The sequence below is a fragment of the Myxocyprinus asiaticus genome, chromosome 41, assembly GCF_019703515.2.
Source record: "Myxocyprinus asiaticus isolate MX2 ecotype Aquarium Trade chromosome 41, UBuf_Myxa_2, whole genome shotgun sequence".
NCBI classification, from domain to species: Eukaryota; Metazoa; Chordata; class Actinopteri; order Cypriniformes; family Catostomidae; genus Myxocyprinus; species Myxocyprinus asiaticus.
The window spans coordinates 6,857,648-6,872,115 of NC_059384.1; the positions used below are offsets into that span (position 1 = coordinate 6,857,648).

The following is a 14,468-nucleotide window of genomic DNA, read 5'->3' on the forward strand; positions in this document are numbered from 1 at the left end:
CCCTACACTTCTTCTTTGGCTCTATGATGAAGTAAAAGCAGGAAATTCGGCACTTGTTACACAAAGTCCTGTAAGGATGAATCACAATAGAATAAACAAAAAATTAAAATATTATTGCTTTAGATAATATTAGATATTATTATTGTATTTGTGTATTGTATCAATAAAATTTTGCTGATTGCCACCTCGTACAAAGATATTTAAAGCAACATACCAATTAAACCTCACCAGATACTAACGATCCAAGTGGCTTTTACTTGCACTTAAATTGCCAATGGTTAGATCTTCTACAAAATCCGCCAATTCATGCATCCAAGCATTAGCAACTAAACATTCTCTACCAACACACTGTTTCCTGACCTTCTGGCGTTGAGCAACCCTTCTGGAAAAGTCTAGGAGGACCATGCTGTTTGTCGAAGTAGGAGCGTTAGAGCACGACCAATCGCCGAGGTGACAGACAGAGGTGTGAACACCCACCGCTGTTGTTTAGAAGTTAAAGGGTCCATACACAAACTCATTTATCCCAAGAACTAGCTGGTTCACCTGGCTAGAGGGGGATCTGAGGGCGTTAATAAGACAATGCTGATTCTGAAGGCTCACGGTGTCTAGTTACCCCAGCTGATCTTTTCTTTATTCTTAGTTGTGTGAAAGGGAAGAAGTTCATACATTTTTAATTGGGACCTGCCCCCTGAAAAATCCTCCTTATATTTGTTCTAAAGGACAGCAGGTTTCTCTGAAATAAAAGTGGGAAGGCGGTGAGTTAGTTTCAATCTAAGAAATGGCTTGAAACAATCGTCCAGAACTTAGTGATCTAAAAACTAGCTAGTCACAGTGAACCAAAAACAAGTTAGTGGGATAGGTGCGGCTAAAACATTTTAATTACTGCATAACTAATGACTGAATTACATGTATTGGGGTTGAGACTGGGTTAATAGTTGATTGACATCTAGTCAGAGCAACCAAGAAACTATGTCAATGAAAATGGGTCTTACCTCATGTGGTGTTCGGTCCAGTTTACGGTTGTATGTGCTTGGTTCTTTGTGATCTTTACTAACGTGTACCACGTGACCTTTGGTGTTTTTTCTAACCAGGTGTCTTCGTACCCCTGGAACATCTTCAAAACGATGGCCTGGAAAAGTAAAATTATAAAAAAAAGCTATCAGCCAAGGATGTACTGAAGATTTAATTATTGTCCAGCTGTTTACTGATATTTAGTCTGTTGAATATTTGAGTTCATTTATATTCTGACATTGTGGAATATTTTTAGCCGTTGACATTTACATGTTACCAATGTATAAGATAGGCTATTGGTGCAATAACAGAGACATTTAAACAATGCAAACAATTTTTTAGTTTTGTATTATGGTATTTTGTGATATTTTACAAAGGGTTTAATTTCCATTCCGTATTCAATGATGCACTTTTTGTAGTTTGATCCACATTAAACATGTAATGTGCACGCACCCCCTTCCTTCCCTCCAAACACCGTACCCCACCATTCACCGGTGGTGGCTGGCCCTTAAAAAAATTTCACCGCAACAGCCCTACGTGCAGTATGTTTGTCGCGATTCTCTGCTTGGTATATCTTTTTTCTTAATGACCATGGGACGTGCAGTTTTTCCATCAGGAATTCAGCTATTAAACACTTAAAAAAAAAATTACGCAGACTGATGGCTTCAACAGGAACATATACCATCAATCAACAACCTCTGAGCTCATGGTAGGTCTGTCTTTAAACAGGGATGCAAACTTATGAGAGGTAAAAAGGTGAGTCATAGCAGGTGTTTTAGATATATATTTAGTTGATTTGTTTGTTGTATTTAAAGTTTTTTTGTTGCTTTTAAAGAGTTAAAGTTTAAAGTGACCCTTTCAAGTGATTTCAATAAGGAAAATGTAGAACATTTTAACAAACATATTGGGCAAACTAACTTAAATAAAAAAAGGTGACTTTAGCTGAAAGGTGAGTAGTTTGCATCCCTGTTTAAAGGTTTAAATATTATTGTTAAAAATCAATTAGCCGAATGAGAAAATGAATGGGATTTTTACTTCCGGAACACAACAGTTGCACTCAATTCCCTACATATCTGTGCTAGGTTCAACCTATTGTAGCCGTTAATTCGATTTTCATGGATTTGGATGAATTTTTCTTTCATGAGTAAGAAAGATGGATGTACCTACAGCATTCCTCAAATTAGCAAAATGACCACACAGGTCATTGCCTTTGTTCATAAACACAAAGCTCATGAGGGTTAAGTTACAGGACGGGCCTGTTGCCAAGGACATTCAGGGTCAAAAGGTAAGGAAAAGATTTCATTGGATTTCACTAACTAGGGAGAGTACAGGAACTGTGGATGAGAGTCTAACTGCAATCAAGATAAGAGGCCAAAATAAAGGAGTGAATTAATCGTGTACATAGTTGGAAAAAGCTGACTGCTTTTTCCCACACAGCTAATGGAGCTCTGTGAGTTTAAACAGGCAAGTTTAACATTTCAGGATTTACTCGTACATAAAAATTACAGGCTTCTAAAAGTACTAAATGTTAAATGTTGGGTTTAAAGGTGCACTTATTTCCAGTGCATTATATTCCAATTGTTTACATGATACTTTGCACTTTAGTTACAGTGAACACATACACCACACTTGAAAGTTGATGAATTTCATGTGTATGAAAATTTTGATATGAAAGTTCCCAAATACTTTCTTAATTTTCAACAGTATATCTAGCTTTCAACTGGGGATACACAGTTATAGGATTTCTAGGTCGATACAAAAATTATAATTAACAGCTCAGTGAGGCCAATACCGATACCAAGAACCAATAATGTAGCTTTTTGTGTTTTAACCATTTAAACTGGAACTGCTAGATTATTTATTAATTAACATAGATGTCATTTACGTAAAAGCTTGGAATCTGGAATTCACAAACTGACCAACTCTTAACCGCTGCTCTTTAAGGTTTGGCGAATATAATGTGAACCAGAGTGTATTACAGAGGTATTTATGGTAATCCTGATTAATTGCTCAATTAAACAGTGAATATTAAACTTTGTAATAATGAATTAAACAAAAATGAGACGATAAATTAAGAGTGTGTAATGAAAATAAAACAGAAAACCACACACTACTAACACAATGCAATCACAAATCTGTGTATATATGGAGTAATATTAATGCCGGCAGCCAGACTGTGTGTGCAGTGGTAGTTTGTGTGTGTGTTGTGTGTCACAAATGTGCGTACTCTGTCTCAATAAATTATTAACTAATCATAATGGAAATAGGTAAAAAAATAAAACAAAAAAAAAAAAAAACCATACAGATCGGTAGTCATGCGTCATAACATTGGAAAATTCCCAACTTATAAAACACAACATTAGTTTCACTCTCAAACTAGTGTTTTTTTAGCAAGTTAAATCTATGCACAGTTACATGTCGTGTAAGTAATTATGTGCCAGTTTCCATATTCCGTTAATGTTTATTGAAGAAATAAGCAAAAACGTGGCAATGACTTCAGCCAACTAACGTACAATGTATATATATGTTTTTACTTCATTAAACACAAACAGAATATGGAAAATGGCATATCGTTACATACAGCAGATGATCCCGATTAAAACGAGCCCAAAATAAACGCAACATGGTGTACAGATGTAAAAATAATCCTCTGAGCACAAGAAGTCAATTTGTAATTACGACTGGGAATCTCTGAGATAATTCTGATACCCAAGTTTCCGAGTTGGGAGGAAACGTAAACGTTCTAGAGTACGGTTTTGTAGTAAATGACAGGTTTTTATTACTTCTAAATGCAACTAATTGCTAGCGCTTGCCGTTTTGGTCATATTCCTTTAAATATACCAGCAACCATTTGATGCATGTTGTACACTGTGAAAATAGCTTGTGTTTGACCAAAATTACATTATCGTCAGCATGCTAACAGTAGTAATACGTATTATGGTGTTAAAATAAAAGTTCCTCAAGAAATATGTCTGAATAAACCTGGCGTCGTCCATGTTTTCCGTTCTTTCCGGCAATAAAGTACTTGAACGCAACGTCCTCGTAATTACCACTTCAGAATTGGGAAGTAGGATAATTCCGATAGCACATGAAGGCATCATTAAGTGTCCAAATATTTTTTGTGGCCACTGTATGTCTGGTGTTTCTACTTCGAAGTCTTGATACCCGTTTTGACCAAATTTGAGGAGCTAAACACTTGTGTACAGGTCAAACAAAAGGGTAGAGAGCAACTGTGCAATTCTTGTTGTTGAGCATATGCCAGCAGCTGGGTCTTTTCCAGAGTAATTAGTGGCCCACAAGGCATAAGAAAGCTGATGTGGTATACAACAGGAACTGTTGATATACAGCTGAATTCTGAGAAAGGCTCACCCCAATTCAGGCATAAAAAGCCCTTACTGTGAAGTGTAGTGGGATGCTTGGTACAAATCACTCAAAACACAATGAAACCAGTGGAAACACCTACGCACATTTTACTTGTGCTGTCTCAAAATACAGCTTGCTATACCTCCTGGTGATACAGCAAGAATGGGCAATAAATTTGCACTTGATTGTCAAACAAATCAAATACTTATTTTTTCATTGTTTCAAACTTAATCCACCATTAGTTTTACTCAAGACATGCTTTGTAGGGTTCTATTTCAGGGAACAAGTTGACCGAGGTTGATTTATTGTAGTGTTGGGGGTGGCACAGTTAAGTCGATTAAGCTCTGGGCTAGTGAGGACTGCATAACCCTCTGGACCATTCTTCGCTTAAGTTCAAAGCCCAACAGGAATGTGTAAAAAAATAAATAAATAAAAAAAATAATATCAAAGTGAAAAGTAGATATGCAACCAGGAGACCATAGGTCTTATAAGATGAAACTGAACGGAAGCTTATAGAACTCTATAGTAATACTTGTAAATTATAGATTACAAATGTGTCTGACCACTTTTTTTGCCATTTTGGTTCTGGAAGTATTTTCCCCTTTCATTTCTTTCCAATGGTAATTCATAAAATCCCTCATAAATAGAGTTTTAAGCCATGAACCCCAAAACAGCACAGAGGTGAATCACAATTGGAACCGATACAAAAGGATCCTCATCCAAGCAAACATACTCTTTACCCATTTAATTTACGCACCTAAAACTTCCAACTACAACTACAATTGAACACTTCATCATCACACTTCATCATTACACTTCACAAATACCTACTTGGTTCAGATGGAATCTAGTAGTTATTTGTACTACAAACTCACTTTTAATGCCGTCGAGATGGGCTGAGGCCAGGGTTCGTGCCTCAAATTCATCTGTGGGGATCCTCTGGTATTTAGCCTGGTCGGTACCCGTCATGTTGCCCGTGCATCGCCTCTCCTGAAGGTCATAGCTGCGGCTCGAAACGCGATGCAGAGAATTGGGCTCAGCTGAGCTTGGGGTTGCTGGAGCAGTCTCAGATGTTCTGAAAGACAGAAAACAAGGAATTTGTCAAGCTTTCTTCATCAAGCCACTGATGGAAATGAATAATAAACACTGAAAAGTTAATGAATTAACAAGTCAGCAAAAAAGCACATCCTGTTTTGTGTTAACTATATAAAAAAATAAAATAAGCAAGCGATACATTATTATGGAGTACCTTAGAGGACAGGGCGGGAATTGCTTTTCTGAAAAAGGTTTGCGTGCCCTTGCAATAAATTTACCATGGTTTTACTACATTAACTATATTTTAACCATGATATTCATAGTGAAACCATGGTGATAATACAGGTAAATGAAAATGATGGTAAAAAAAAAAAAAAAAATCATAATTTTGTGGGTATTATGGTTTTACTATGCAAATACCATATTTTAACTATAGTTAATGCTCTATGAACTAATGTAAACTAACAATGAACACTTGTATTTATATTAACTAATGTTAACAAAGACAAATCAATACTGTAAAAAATATTTTGTTCATTGTTAGTTACTGATACCTAATGCATTTACTAATGTTAACAAATGTAACCTTATAATAAATATTATAACCAGTATTTTAGACTCTAGTAACCATAGATTTTGGCAGAAAAAATGCTTTTCAATTGCAATATTGTAGTTACTGTGACTGTTGTAGGCTAAGCATTTGTGTGTGTGTGTGTGTGTGTGTGTTTGTGTGTGTAATATAGTGTTTTTGATAAATTTAATGCATCAGAGGTGAAGAGAAGCATCAATGCCTTTCAAGAACAAACATTTTTGAATGTTTAAAACATTGGTGTATATAATTTAAACATTTAACAAAGGTAGAGTAAGAGTGCAGCAAAAACTTATGGTTAATAAAAAAATAAGTTATGATTACATAACATATGTATGATCACGGATCATAAAAACAGGCCAATATCATAAAATTCAATCTAAAGTAACTAAACTGGCAGAATATTTGCTACAGACTGGCTTTGGGGAAATTAAATCCACATAGATACACTTTATTTTGAACCAAGTTCCCTTTTGTTAAAATGATGTTAAATTAGCTGTGGGACAAAATCCCTGTCATTTTAAACTTATAAACTATTACTGAATGAAAAGAACAGAAGAAAACACACAGGAATTATCTGACGAAGAACTCCAGCACTTAAGAAGATAACAGAACAGAAAAAACAGATAGAGAGGGGTTTATAAAAGCAAAAGGCGGTTGCTAGTAGCAACGGATAAGTGATGTTGACAGTAGGTGATGTAGATCTAAAGAGAATCATATACCCTGCTTGTCTCTGAAATAACTTGTACTTGGTAATAAAAAGGGTGTGCTGAGCACTGGCATCCAGTGACTGCAATTTACAGTAAACCAAGAGCACAGTTAAAGGTGAATGATTTATAGGTTTTACAACACAACTTACAGCATCCACCATTTCAAACATTCCAATAATAAAACTGATAGGGTGAATTTTGATTTCATCTTGACTTAAGATATTAGAGGAACTACACTAAGGGTTAATAAATGTTTGTTATGTAAATGAAAAAGATAAATCCTCAAAGCAGACGGACTTACTCGGTAGATGTGCTGTCCTGGGGTTCTGAGCACACAGCAGTGGAGGGGATGATTAGAAGACTTCGAGCAGCATGAGGATGTGAATGCTCGGGTGTGGACACATGAGGATTGTCAGAGACAAAAAACTGGACAAGAGATGAAATGAGAGAAATAATGCAAAATCTGATACTAAAAACTTGAGATCTGATATGCATAGAGATGCATTTTATATTATAGTCAACAATAATCACACTTAAGCCACATGTATATACAGTATGTCTGAACACCACTGCATTAGATAAACTAATTAAATCAAGTGGTATTTATTTTAAAGAAAGACAGCACTTGATTGATCCAGTCCCCTTTAACTTTCATTACATTGAAAAGAGCATTCAAGGTATTCTTTAAAAATTCACCTTGTGTTCCACAAAACAAAGAATGTCATGTGTATGGAACAACATGAGAGTGAGTAAATTCTGAATTTTCATCTTTGGGTGAAGTATCCCTTTAATAGATCACATTTAATAAAACATTTAATTAATCAGATTTAATTAACCTACAATGTTCCAACACTTTTGACCAAATAATTTCCATGACTTTTCCATAATGTTTCATATACACACACACACACACTGGCGGCCAAAAGTTTGGAATAATGTATGGATTTTGCTGTTTCGGAAGAAAATTGGTACTTTCTTTCACCAAAGTGGCATTCAACTGATCACAAAGTATAGTCAGGACATTACCGATGTGAAGTCTTTTTTGATCAAATCTAGACAGGCCCCATTTCCAGCAGCCATCACTCCAACACCACAGCCTTGATTAATCAAAATTGTTAATTTGGTAATAAAAAAATAAATAAACAAAATCACTTGCCATTATATCAAACACAGTTGAAAGCTATTTGGTTCGTTAAATGAAGCTTATCATTGTCTTTGTGTTTGTTTTTGAGTTGCCACAGTATGCAATAGACTGGCATGTCTTAAGGTCAATATTAGGTCAGACATGGCAAAAAAGAAACAGCTTTCTCTAGAAACTCAACAGTCAGTCATTGTTTTGAAGAATGAAGGCTATACAATGCTTGAAATTGCCAAAAAGCTGAAGATTTCATACAAAGGTGTACACTACAGTCTTCAAAGACAAAGGACAACTGGCTCTAACAAGGACAGAATGAGATGTGGAAGGCCAGATGTACAACTAAACAAGAGGATAAGTACATCAGAGTCTCTAGTTTGAGAAATAGATGCCTCACATTTCCTCAGCTGACAGCTTCATTGAATTCTACCCGCTCAACACCAGTTTCATGTACAACAGTAAAGAGAAGACTCAGGGGTGCAGGCCTTATGGGAAGAATTGGAAAGAAAAGTCAGTTTTGAAACAGAAAAACAAAAAGAAAAGGTTAGAGTGGGCAAAGAAACACAGACATTGGACAACAGATAATTGGAAAAGAGTGTTATGGATCTTAACCCCATTGAGCTTTTGTGGGATCAGCACAAGGTGCGTGAGAAGTGCCCGACAAGACAGTCACATCTATGGCAAGTGCTACAGGAAGTGTAGGGTGAAATGTCAACCGAGTATCTGGACAAACTGACAGCTAGATTGCCAAGGATCTGCAAAGCTGTCATTGCTGCACGTGGAGGATTTTTTGATGAGAACTCTTTGAAGTAGTTTAAGAAGTTCTGAACATAAAAATTGTAATAGTAATTTTACACATTATTAATGTCCTGACTATACATTGTGCTCAGCTGAATGCCACTTTGGTGAATAAAAGTACCAATTCCTTTCCAAAAGTGCAAAATCTGTACATTATTTCCCTCAATTGTTCAGATTCCTAGATAATGACTTTTAAAAATAATTTTATAGAGATCACAATCATGAAAATTCTAGCCAATTAAACATTTTTGAGCAAAGAATTACTAAACAAAATTATATTCACTATAAAAAATTACCACAACCTAGTTTTCATGACTTTTACAGGCCTGCAAATCCCTATTTTAAAGGTGATGTAATTTTTAGGTTCAAATACTTTCTCGTATCCCAGCTTAATATGCAGAAACAATAAATAATCATTCATAGGTTCATTTCCCAGAAAAGTGTAAACACTGCAGCTCTGTTTGCTTTGAGCAACCTGTCTAGCTCGACACAAAATTGACTCAACCAATGGCATGAGTTTGGGGCGGGTCTATCTATTATTTTGACCAATGGCAGATGAAGGGTGTACTCAGGAAGCTGTTTGAAAACAATGTTGCACTATAGCTTTAAAATCTCCTGATACAGTATTTCCAGGTTTTCCATGACTATGGTAACCTTGAATAGGATTACCTGTACATTGCCTTTTCTTTCAGTGTCTGTTGTTGATGCTGGGGTGGCACTCTGGCTTTCAGTAGCCTCTTCCTCCTCCTCCTCTTCATCATCAACCTCCTCGATGGGCAGTGTAGTGATGGGGCTAGAAATCCCTCCGTGGTCCTTACTGCTGCTCCTCCTCCTCTTCTTCCTCCGGCAATCTCCCGGGAGCTTGGACAGAGGATGATGGATGTGATGGGAGGAGTGACGGTGATCTGGATACAAAAGATGGAGATTATTACAGGAGAACTTCGGATCTGCATATTCAAATTAATGGCTTTTACAAATGGAACAGGGTACTAGAATTTTCCAGTTTTATTAGTGTAAATCTGAATTATGTGAAAGTGTACATTTTGAAGCACTTTCACTTTCATATTCTCAAATAAGAGTACTATCATAATATTCAAATAAGCACATTTATTTCTACTAGGGCTGGTCAATTTATTAATTTTTAATTGATTACATTATATGGTGATTGATTAATTACTATTAATCGCATATCAATATTTTCAGGAAAAGACCCCAATTAAGATAAATTTAATATTTAATAATCAAAATAATTATTAATATAATAATTCAAATAATTCAAAAGACATTACATTATCGTGGCAAAGATGAATAAAGAATTGATTACAGTTAGGGCTCTCAATTGATAAAAAGCTTTTACATGATGTGCCGATTAATTGATGAAATTAATGGCATACCATTATTTACTGAGGCCCCAAATAAAGATAATTAAGAATTAAAATTATAAATATAAAATATAGACCTAATAAATATTATAATTGGTAGGAAAGGTCGGAGGCATAATTAATTGTGGAAAAAAATTGTATGCGTTATTTTTCATATACACTGATGAGCCAAAACATTATGACCACTAACAGGTGAAGCGAATAACGTTGATCATCTCCTAACAGGGCCACATGTCAAGGTCTGCGTAGATTAGATGGTACGTGAACAATCAGTTCTCGTAGTTAACATGTTGAATGCAGGAGAAATGGGCAGGAGTAAAGACCTGAGCGACTTTGACAAGGGCCAAATTCTTATGGCCAGACGATTGGGTCAGAGCATCTCTGAAACAGCAAGGCTTGTGGGGTGCTCCCGGTCAGCAGTGGTGAGTACCTACCAACAGTGGTCTGAGGAGGGACAAACCACAAATCGGCGACAGGATGTTGGGCGTACAAGGCTCGTCGATGTGCAAGGGCAACAAAGGCTATCCCGTCTGGTCCGAACAAACAGAAGGTCTACTGTGGCACACGTCACAGAAAATTTTGATGGTTATGGGAGGAATGTGTCACAACACAGTGCATCGCACCCTGCTGCGTATAGGGCTGCGTAGTCACAGACCGGTCAAACTGCCCATGTTGACATCTGTCCAACGTTGAAAGCACCTACAATGGGCACGCAAGTGTCAGAACTGGACCTTGGAGCAGAGGGAGAAGGTCACATGGTCTAATGAGTCCCGTTTTGTTTTACATCACGTTGACGGCCGTGTACGTATGCGCTGTTTTCCTTGGGAAGTGATGGCACCAGGATGCACTGTGGGAAGACGACAAGCCAGTGGAGGGAGCGTGAAGCTCTAGGCAATGTTCTGCTGGGAAACCCTGGGTCCGGTCATTCATGTGGACATCAATTTGACACGTCACCTACCCACACATTGTTGCAGACCAGGTACACCCCTTCATGGCAATGGTATTCCTGATGGCAATAGCTTCTTTCAACCTCTTTCAGCAGGACACTGCGCACATTGTTCGGGAATGGTTTGAGGAACATAATGAAGAGTTCAAGGTGTTGCCATGGCCTCCAAATTCCCCAGATCTCAATCTGACTGAGCATCTGTGGGATGTGCTGGACCAACAAGTCCATCCACGGCAGCTCCATCTCGCAACATACAAGACTTGAAGGATCTGCTGCTATGTCTTGGTGCCAGATACCACAGGACACCATTAGGGGTCTTGCAGAGTCCATGCCTCAGTGTCGGCACTGTTTTGGTGGCATGCAGAAGACCAACAGCATATTAGGCAGGTGGTCAATGCTTTGGCTCATCAGTGTAATTAATTGCACTAAATGTATATATTAAATCGACAGCCCTAATTACAATACAAAAAGTGGCTTTAGAAGTCAATATATTGTTTATTTCCATATCATTGAACATAAGCCTATCACTGTCCTACAGTCTAAAGCCATTTTACAATTGAGTTCATCACTCAACAATGTTGAGTGACCTGGGTAGCTCAGTGGTAAAAGACGCTGGCTACCACCCCTGGCGTTCACTAGTTCGAATCCCAGGGCGTGCTGAGTGACTCCAGCCAGGTCTCCTAAGCAACCAAACTGGCCCGGCTGCTAGGGAGGGTAGAGTCACATGGGGTAATCTCCACGTAGTCACTATAATGTGGTTCATTGTCAGTGGGGTGCCTGGTGAGTTGAGCGTGGATGCCACGGTGGATGGCGTGAAGCCTCCACACGCGCTATGTCTCTGTGGCAACGCGCTCAATAAGCCACGTGATAAGATGCGCGGGTTGATGGTCTCAGACGCGGAGGCAACTGGGATTCATCCTCTGCCACCCGGATTGATGCGAATCACTACGCGACCATGAGGACTTAAAAAAAAAAAAAAAAAAAAAAAAAACAACAACGCACTGGGAATTGGGCATTTCAAATTGGGTGGGAAAAAAAAAAAAGTTCTCAAGATGTGAAAAATGCATGCGAAAACATGAGGGTGGAAAATTCCTTATTACGGTGGCATCATTAATTAGTTGCATTTTTGAACATGTTATTTTATACAATTTAATTTCACTAAATTAATGTGTAAAATCAACAACCTTCATTTTTATATATCTTACTGCCTTATCATTGAAAATAAAAGTAGGTAAAGTGTAAATTTCAAAACATTCCCTTTTTGTTTTTTGTCTCGATTCATATCTCAGTTAAAAATGACATTCGATTTGCTTTTTTTTATTTGTATAATTTTGCTGACTTGAGACGCTGAAAAAGAAATGACTTGAACTGAAAATACTGAAATGATGGTAGCACAAGATGTATTTCTTAATCATATAATAACTCATTCTTGTAATGAATGTAAAGAATCAATTTGCAGTTCATTGTGCAAGATTCAACATTAGATTCCAAAGTATTGTAATGGTGTATGAAAGTGCTTATAAAATGTACAACAAAATCACTATGCAGACATTTACATTTATGCATTTGGCAGACACTTTTATCCAAAACAACTTAGTGCATTCGATGTTTACATTGCATCTCTTTTTGTGTTTCTTGGAATCAAACCAATTACCTTGGAGTTGCTAGCGCCATGCTCTACCAGTTGAACTACAGGAACTAAAATGTAATCATTAAAAAATATGATGACAGTTAAAGATACGACCAAACACTACCGGCTCCATACATTACAGAGACATCTGAACTTACACTCAAAGTCTTCTTCATTGTAGGTGCGGTGCTGCTCTCCGGGAACCCTGGAAGTGGGGCTCAGGATCTGCTGGAAATGCTGAACACCTAATGCTTTGTTCAGGTCACCTTCCTCCTCATCCTCCCTCTGTGGTACTTGAACAGGTGAGGTTGATGACTCGGGCTGGGGAGAGCACACAAGATGACCAAAAATTCAAATTCCATGCATGAGCTCTTTTAGGATATGATTTCATTTTCCATGCAGCTCCTGAAACGATCACTAGAGGGAGTAGTGGTCAAAAGCAATTAATCGTACAGTAACACTAAAGATTTAATGACCAGAGAGCCAAGTTTAAACACAAAAGTGGAGATGTTAGGGAGAATGTTAACCTGTCAAAATTCACTTGTATGGAAAAAGATGCAATGAACGTGAATGGTGACAAAAATCTAATGTTCTTCCTTTAATCTGTGTATGAACTACCCTTTAACATATTAAACTTTAAAAGGTATGAGACTAATTCATTTAAGGAAGTTTAAGGAACATTTTGAAAATCTGAGTTTTTTTCTTTTTCAAAATGAGCATGAATCATGGTATCCTGTACATGAATGTAAAAAAATAAATAAAATAGCCTATTGGTTTTACATTACTGTGTGTGATTGGTGTGCTTACTATAATGACACGAGCAAATACCCTCAAGTCAAAAACAAATCTCATTAGCTACACTTCAATGGTGCCTTCGCCATGTGCTCATTAAAATAAATCAAATAAATACATAAACAACAGAAATAAAATGCAAATAAAGTGCTATTTCAGTAATTAACTGGTTCATTCATTCCTTACCACACTAATACAAATTACCAAGGTACTGCCATTTTGGGGGGGGGGGGTACTACCATGGTATTCTTTGAATAACATGGTAAATGAATATGGCCATCATTCAATATTATAGTTTACAGTATATCAAGTACCATGGTACCACCATAATACTGTTTTGAAAGGGCAACATGCTTCAATGAAGTTATTTGTGTTCAGGACAACGGATTACGAAATCGTTATTTTTGAACTAAATTATTCTCTCAATTTACTGTTGGACTTAATCTGGGTCTAATGAACCAGCCTGGAGTGGCATACTGCACTAAGAACTTTGCAAGGTCTATTCCATTTCAACTCAGGTGAATGTTGTTTCAGAAATTGTTTCACCTACATACAACAGAAATGTGTACACTATAAATGCACAGCTGAGTGTAAAATGTTGAGACCTGGAACAGCCGCCATCCACAACACGGCATTTGTGTTTTGGGCCAGCGGTTAATGCAGCTTGGAATGTACAGCATGTATGAGAACAGAAATGCCTTTACATGTTCATATGCCACATTGAGCTGTCAAACTGTAAAAGGCAGCATAAAATCCATTAACACACTCAGTCATTCCAGGGCTTAAGGGGGTAGTTCATCCCAAAATGACAATTCAATAATTTACTCACCCTAATGCTGTTCTAAACCTGTATGATTTTTTGTTACTTGTGCATTGCATCTTTATTTGTTTTCCATGGAGCAAATAAATTCATATACAGTGCATTCAGAAAGTATTTAGACCCCTTCATTTTTTTCCATTTTGTTATTTTGCAGCCTTATGCTAAAATGCTTTAAATTATTATTATTTTATTTTTTCACATCAATCTACACTCCATATCCCATAATGACAAAGCAAAAACCAGATTTTTGATAACTT

General features: G+C 37.0%; 1 protein-coding gene across 3 annotated transcripts in view; it reads right to left on the bottom strand.

Annotated features, from left to right (window-relative positions):
• The window catches only part of slc4a2b (solute carrier family 4 member 2b), an 83,789-nt gene that overhangs the window by 24,015 nt on the left and 45,306 nt on the right, over positions 1–14,468 (bottom strand). For all 3 annotated transcript variants that reach the window (XM_051682350.1, XM_051682351.1, XM_051682352.1), the window contains 5 exons: positions 12,758–12,920; positions 9,311–9,546; positions 7,010–7,134; positions 5,250–5,449; positions 993–1,129 (listed from right to left, as the gene is read on the bottom strand). In XM_051682350.1, the coding sequence (XP_051538310.1) occupies positions 993–1,129; positions 5,250–5,449; positions 7,010–7,134; positions 9,311–9,546; positions 12,758–12,920 (861 nt within the window). The remainder of the gene's footprint in view (positions 1–992; positions 1,130–5,249; positions 5,450–7,009; positions 7,135–9,310; positions 9,547–12,757; positions 12,921–14,468) is intronic.